The 7,649-nt window shown below is 36.6% G+C and overlaps 1 protein-coding gene across 1 annotated transcript; it reads left to right on the plus strand.

Moving 5' to 3' along the window:
* The first annotated feature begins 373 nt into the window (after nt 1–373).
* On the plus strand, nt 374–1,805 carry LOC122705183 (olfactory receptor 8B3-like). The gene is made up of 2 exons (XM_043920417.1): nt 374–381; nt 872–1,805. The coding sequence occupies exons 1-2, from the start codon at nt 374–376 to the stop codon at nt 1,803–1,805; spliced, it is 942 nt and encodes a 313-aa protein (XP_043776352.1).
* Nucleotides 1,806–7,649: the final 5,844 nt, after the last annotated feature.

Below are 7,649 nucleotides of genomic sequence, written 5' to 3' on the forward strand. Positions count from 1 at the left end.
TACCTATCAGACATTAAGTGTAGGCTGCATCCTCTTAGAAATAAAGGAAACAAAGCCTCAGAGCCTGAAGTTGCTCTTCCAAGACATGGGGGTAAGAACTCAGATAAGGAAATAGCAAGGTTTGATGGCCTAAGGAAGGTGAGTTTCTGAATCCCACTTATATTAATGCCCTCCTTTTCTGATGAATGTTCAGAGGTCTAAGATAGATGACTTTAATTTTTGTAGTCCTGAGATTCAGTGAAACTGGTAGAAGGATACGCTAAAAGATGGGTGCAGGGAAAGTTTAAAGACATTCATTTGCTCAGAGAATGCATTATCTCAATCATTTCCATCAAAGGACATCTCACTCTTCTATATTTATGGTTTTTGTGACATGAAGCAGTAACTTAATCCCTCCTAGATTCTGGTCTTTTCGTTTTGGTTCAGAAAATCTACTTGATTCTTACTCCACCAAGTCTAATATATGTTGGAGGTCAGTACCAGGTTGGTGGGGTTGCTGCTTCCAATTTTACTGTGAAGAGATGGGTCATGTGAAAGAAGAATTGATGAAAGAGAGAAGCGTGACTATGTCCTAGTCCAAACTTCTCCCCAATCCTGTGGTTTTTACAACAGTCATTTGCATATGGAACCAATGTGCATCATGCTGCAGGCTAAGTTTTGATAAATTTTGCTCATATAGCTTATAAAGACTAATGAAAGAATGCCCAAGTCACTCAGTTTCATGATAATGATAAAATAGACTATGGTCCACATTGATCAGGTCTCAGATCTTGCCGGGGCATACAACATTCTTCGGAGAACAGATGTTGGAGAAGTTGAATTTTTCTCCATGTAATACATTCTCCTCTGTCCACAGATTCTCTTAGAGAAGAATGACTTCTGGAAATGATTCATTTGTGACTGAATTCCTTCTATTGGGATTAACAGACCAACCAGATCTCCAACTCCCCTTGTTCTTCCTGTTCCTAGTAATATATACAGTCACTGTGTTGGGAAACTTGGGCATGATAATTTTAATTGGGATGAATTCACATCTACACACTCCCATGTACTTTTTCCTCTTTCACTTGTCCTTCATAGATTTATGCTACTCTTCTGTGTTTACACCAAAAATGCTAATTGCCTTCATATCAAAGAATAATATTATTTCTTACGTGGGGTGCATGACCCAGCTTTACTTTTTGTGTTTTTTTGCTATTTCTGAAATCTATGTGCTGACATCAATGGCCTATGATCGCTATGTGGCCATCTGTAACCCACTTTTGTATAATGTTATCATGTCCCCTAAAGTGTGTACCAGCCTTGTCCTTGGTTCCTACTTGATGGCATTTTCTGGTGCCATGGCTCACACTGGAAACATGCTGACACTGACCTTCTGTGATGCAAACATCATCAACCATTTTTTCTGTGACATGCTCTCTCTTCTCCAACTCTCCTGCACAAGTAACCAGGTCAATGAACTGGTAATTTTCATTGTGGTGGGCATCAATATCATTGTACCCAGTCTCACCATCTTTGTCTCTTATGGTCTCATCTTCTCCAGCATCCTCCACATCAAGTCCATGGAAGGAAGATCCAAAGCCCTCAGCACCTGCAGTTCCCACATAATTGCTGTTTCCCTGTTCTTTGGATCAGCTGCATTTGTGTATTTCAAACCATCTTCTGCTGGGTCCAAGGATGAGGGGAAAATTTCTTCTGTCTTTTATACCAATACTGTTCCCTTGCTGAACCCTTTAATTTATAGCTTTAGGAACAAAGACGTTAAGCGTGCTCTGAAAAAAACCCTGAATAGGAGACAGTTTTGATCAAAAGTATCTGTCTGTGCAGTTGATTATATGACAACAAGATTCTGTGCTTCAATTATATATTATTTGTGGCAGCCTTATGGTCCATTTTTTTCCCCTTAACCTAGTAAAGGGAATTTGAGTCTTTTTTCATAAGTAATTTCTACTCTTTTTGGAGTAGGTCTCTTTTTTTTTTTCCTCATGATTACAAAATATCTTCTCCACCTTTTTTTCCTGTTTAGTAATAGCATTAATTAAATCATAATATTATCTCTGTCCTTTTATATCATTGTCACTTTTGAACTCTTTTTTTTCCCATTGTCTAGAACATTATACGTGGTCTTCAAATAATGGCATTCTGTAACACTAGAGTGTCACTGCAGCACTGAGGGTATTTTAGTCTGTCACTTGCTATTAAAAGCACGAATTAAATATTTCTACTCTTTTCATGCTCCAGCTGGTAAGAATGTCAGAGTTTAAAGGTTCTATGATGACTATCAAGGATAATCCATTTTACATATATAAATGCTATGCTTCAAGCTTCTTTTGGCAAAGAGTTTTTTTTTTTTTAACCTTAGTATACAAGCATTGACATAACAGTTCGTCAAACTATATTTATTTATGCATGCAAAAGTAAAGATTAGAGTTGATAGATTTACTTAAGTCATCTAGCTTTATAAAGGAAAGTTGATTTCAAGTTTGCTACTTTGTAATCTATTTTGCTGTTACTTTCTCCTATTACTTTTATTTCGGTAATGGTGGAATTTGAGAAAACACTGCTAATTTCAAAGGTGACTCTGCCTTGTCCCAAGATGATAAATGAATTTCCCTCAGTGTGGCTATCACTTTTTTAGTTATTTTGTAGAAAATAACTTGATTGTTCTTTTTGTTGGGACAGAGGAAAACTTTGGGTTAATATATTGGGGAGCAGATTGGTTCAAACAAGGAAGTTACTTTTTCTGAACCAAATTTTAAAAATTGAGTTTAGAAAGTTTGCAACTATCTGTAATTCAGGAGCAGGACATGTGAGAAAAAGGAGCCTAAATCATGGCAATATGTCACGACTCAGAGAGACACACATGGTCAGTATATAAGAGGTCCTCCATGGGAATGGTCATGATACTATTTCAATCTGAATTTATATTGCATTGATTATTATAAATACATTCCAGTGCCCATAAAGCCTGATAAAATTATAATGCACAGTGTCCATACATTAGTCGTTTTTGGAAATGAAGATGGAAAAGTTATAGCCATGTTTGGGAAAGCAGGTAGAGAAAGAACAGCTCTTTAGGAGATAAAATTGTTGTTCAGTAGTTTTAGTCACGTCTAACTCTGTGACCTGATGGACTCTAACCTGCCAGACCTCTGTCCATGGGATTTTCCAGGCAAGAATACTGGAGTGGGTAGCCATTTTCTTCTCCAGAGGATCTTCCTAACCCAGGGATCAAACCTTTGTGTCCTGCACTGACAGACAGATTCTTTACCACTGAGCCACTTGGGAGGCCCCAGGAGATAAAATAGCTAGGGATAACTGGAACTCAATTTAGGAAAAAGAAATTTAGAATGAAGAATGTTAGATAATGGAAGCCTTTATCTATTCCTTTCTCCATCCTGGAAAGCCCTAGATGTATTGTGGAGGTCACATAATTTATTTGGATGATAAAAACATAATTTAATTGAATTAAAAAAAAATAAACCCACAGGACAGGAGGAGTCAGAAAGGACTAAATAACACCTTCTTGTTGGCTTCCATATGCTATTTCCATTTGGATTTTTAGGTGTGAAAACCTTGAACTGCAGCTGGTACAGCAATGAGAAATTTAAGAAACTTTTTAAAAATATTGGATGAATAAAGCAAGTTGTGACCATGGCTTTTCTGGAAAGGATATTGAATTATCATCATTTTGGGGAAAAACGTTTAACAAAGTCAAATCTAAAAATCCTCAACTCAATGTATCAAGTCAGAATTTAAATATTTTCTAAAATACCTTTGTTGATATTCACCATTTGCCACATTCCTAGTCTCCACACACTATTCAGTTATTTTAAAATTCAGTATAACTGGTTTATTGGTCTGTTAGTTTTTTGGATGTTGAGATTGCTAAACCCTGTCTTAGTTTAAAAAGACCACTCATTCCCCTCCCCTGATCCCAATATTAACACAATTTATTTTAACCTTTTAAGTTCTAGTTATGTGAAATAGTTGATCTTGGCTTCAGCTTTCTGCTTTTTTCCCTTTCTTTTATTTACTCTTCATTTTGAAAAACTTGTTTTCTTTGTTGAAAGAAAAGTGTATATAAACAGATATGAAAGATATCACTGCTACCTGGAAATCTGTGGACATCTCAGAGGTGTGCCCACTAGGTTATACGTTCTATCATAATTGAAGGTGCCACAAGAGTGGCTGAAACCCAGTTACTAATCTTTCATGAACATCAAAATACAAACGAAATGTGCTTCATTTACGGAAAAAAATAAAGTTTCCTTGAAAGCAATTTGTCTTTGACTAATTGGAAAAATTTAATAAAATAATTTAAATAGTATTTGTTATAATAAAGAGTGGTGACATTTCTAAGGAGATAACTTAGCAGAGAGTTGAGCAATTTGAACACGTGTTAGTTAGCAATAAGTACTGGATCTATTTGAACTTCTTTCAAAAGAGGGCAATCAAGTCAGGGTATTTTAATTGCACAGCATAGTTATTCTTAGTTGTTCTTGCTTTTTAATGTTCATGAATGGACTTGAAAAATAACAAGGGAAATTGTTGAAATTTTCACAACTGAGTCCATCAGGTAAGCCATGGAATTTGACTGTACTTATGCAATAAACAGAACTGAAAGCTCTGGTTTTCTAGTTTTAACAAAAAATGGTTCTCTGAGTCACAGACCAGAAAGTTCCTAAATTATATCCTGAAAAATGGTAGAGATTAACTATCACTAGTTAAAATGGTAAAGCATAAATAGAGTCACAGATGTAGCGAACAAACTTTTGGTTACTAATAAGGGAAGAGGCTTCCCTGGTGGCTCAGACATGTAAGGAATCATCCTGTAATGTGGAAGACCCTGGTTCGATACCTGGGTTGGAAAGATCCTCTGGAGAAGGAAGTGGCTACCCACTCCAGTATTCTTTCCTGGAGAATCCCCATGGACATAGAAGCCTGGTGGACTATAGTTCATGGGGTCACAGAGAGTCTCTTGGACAGCAAGGAGATCAAAACACTCAATCCTAAAGGAAATCAACTCTATTCATTGGAAAGATTGATGCTGAAGCTCCAATAGTTTGGCCACCTGATGCCAAGAAGCGACTCACTGGAAAAAATTCTGATGCTGTGAAAGGTTGAGGGCAGGAGGAGAAGAGGATGACAGAGGATGAGATGGATGGATGGCGTCATCGACTCAATGGACATGAGTTTGAGGAAACTCTGGGAGATAGTGAAGGATAGGGAAGCCTGGCATGCTGCCGTCCATGGGGTCACAAAGAGTCAGATAAGACTGAGCAACTGAACAACAAAAAAAGAAGAAGAAGAGGAGGTGGGATGAATTAAGACATTGGGACTGACATATAAACACTACTATGTATAATATAGACAACTAGTGAGAACCTTTTGTTTAGCACAAGAACCTCTACTCAATGCTCTGTAATGACTTACATGCGAAGGAAATTAAAAAAAAAAAAAAAGAGTGGTTATATGTATACGTATGACTGATTCAATTTGCAGTACAGCAAGAAACTAACACAGCATTGTAAAGAGAAATTATACTGCAATAGAAACTAATTAAAAAATTAAACCTATTAAGCATCATCTAGACCAGTGATATCCAACTTAAATATACTTCAAGTCCCACATGTGATTTCAAACTTTCTGCTAGCTGAATTAAAAAGGTAAAAGAGAAAGATGTGACATTAATTATAATAATGTTTCCTGTAACTCGATAGATCTAGAATATTATCACTTCAGCATGCAACCAATAAAAAATATTAAGATATTTTTACCTTCTATTGTGTACTAAGCCTTAAAATGTTCTCAGAACAGCCCAAATAAATGTGACACTAAATTTTTAAATTAAAAACACTTGATCTCTATTTATATTTCACAAAATTTACAATTGGAGAGATAGATTCCCACACATAAATTATTCCAAACATGTTCTTGGGCTATCTCTAGCTGTGGTGAGTGGTTGTTGCTCTCAAGTTGCGACTGGTGAGCTCAGTAGTTGTCGCACTTGGGCTCTAGAGCATGGGCTTCAGTAGTTGTGGCCCAAGGGCTCAGTAGTTGTGGCGAATGGAATTAGTTGTCCCAGGACATGTGGCATCTTCCCTTACCAGGAATTGTACCCACATCCCCTGCATTGGCAGGTGGATTCTTTACTACTGGACTACCAGAGAAGTTCAATGGCCATACATTTTTTGTCATTTAAAAATAAAATAAAATATCGTATTTCATTAGATAGTAATGTTTTCATACTTTTGCAGTTTTAGTGAGATAAAATTGACTGTATACGGTTAGTGAAAATGAAAGTCACTCAGTGGTGTCCGACTCTTTGTGATCCCATGGAGTATACAGCCCATGGAATTCTCCAGGCCAGAATGCTGGAGTGGGTAGACTTTCCCTTCTCCAGGATATCTTCCCAACCCAGGGATTGAACCCAGGTCTCCCCCAGTGCAGGCGTATTCTTTACCAGATGAGCCACAAGGGAAGCCCAAGAATACAGAGGTGGGTAGCCTATCCCTTCTCCAGCTGATCTTCCCGACCCAGGAATTGAACTGGGGTCTCCTGCATTGGAGGCAGATTCTTTGCGAACTGGGCTTTCAGGGAAGCCCAATTTTAGGGAACAAGGTTCAAGTTGGTGACATAGGAAGATCCTAAGTTCACCTCCTTCTATGAATGCAGTGAATCTACAGCTACATATGAAACAATCACCTCTGAAAAAGATCTGAAAACTAGCAGAGCACAAAGGTGAGAAAAACGCCACACTGAGGTAGATAGAACAGGCTGAGATACAGTCACTATAAACTCCACCCTGGTGCACAAACCAAAAATGAGTTTTTTGCACTGTTCCAATTCGGACATAGAAGAAAATTGTTATTTTAGAACTCATAAAACTAAAAGATAGCTTTCTCCTGAAGACCTAGTGCTCCTTTTCTCCTTTAATAAGAGTTATTTTCCCTGGGACCCAGGTCTCCTGCATTGGCAGGTGGATTCTTCACTGCTGAGCCACCAGGGAAGCCCCTATCTTTATGATAAGCTCCATTTAAAAATGATTATTTCTCAGCAGGTGGCGTAAAAAATCATTCCATTTCCTTTTATAAAGCAATAATAATATTATTTTACAAAGTTGTGGTTTCACAAATATGATATTAACTCTTCTCAAAATGCTGTTTCTTAAAGGAATGAAGACAATTTTATGATTGGATGATTGTTCAGTAAAAGAAAGAGGCTCTTTTCCTTTGTGTAAGTGAAAACTACTTTCAGTTTTCTTTTTTATTCTGTTTTTGTTCCAGGAATCCAAAATGTGGCTGAAATACCCTTTTTTCAGAAAACAAATTTTTCTTGTTATAATGTAACACATATTTATCTGGTATTTAAAAAAGAAAAATGAAGAATGAATAAGACAAAATATTTGAACTCTGAAAATTCATAAATATATAAAACATAAAAATCATGAGTAGTCCCATTACTCAGAGATACCAACTGTTATCTGTTTAATATACACCCCTCATTAACTTTAAACTGCCATTTATATAAGCATTTATTAATATATTTGTGTATTTCTGTGTGTGTGTATTTTTCTTCTTAACAAAAATAAGATTTTAGTGAGGCCTTTTTTTTTTTTTTAAATTTCAATAAATATAAAAGCACCA

The sequence above is a fragment of the Cervus elaphus genome, chromosome 2 (assembly GCF_910594005.1).
Source record: "Cervus elaphus chromosome 2, mCerEla1.1, whole genome shotgun sequence".
In the NCBI taxonomy this organism is placed as follows: Eukaryota; Metazoa; Chordata; class Mammalia; order Artiodactyla; family Cervidae; genus Cervus; species Cervus elaphus.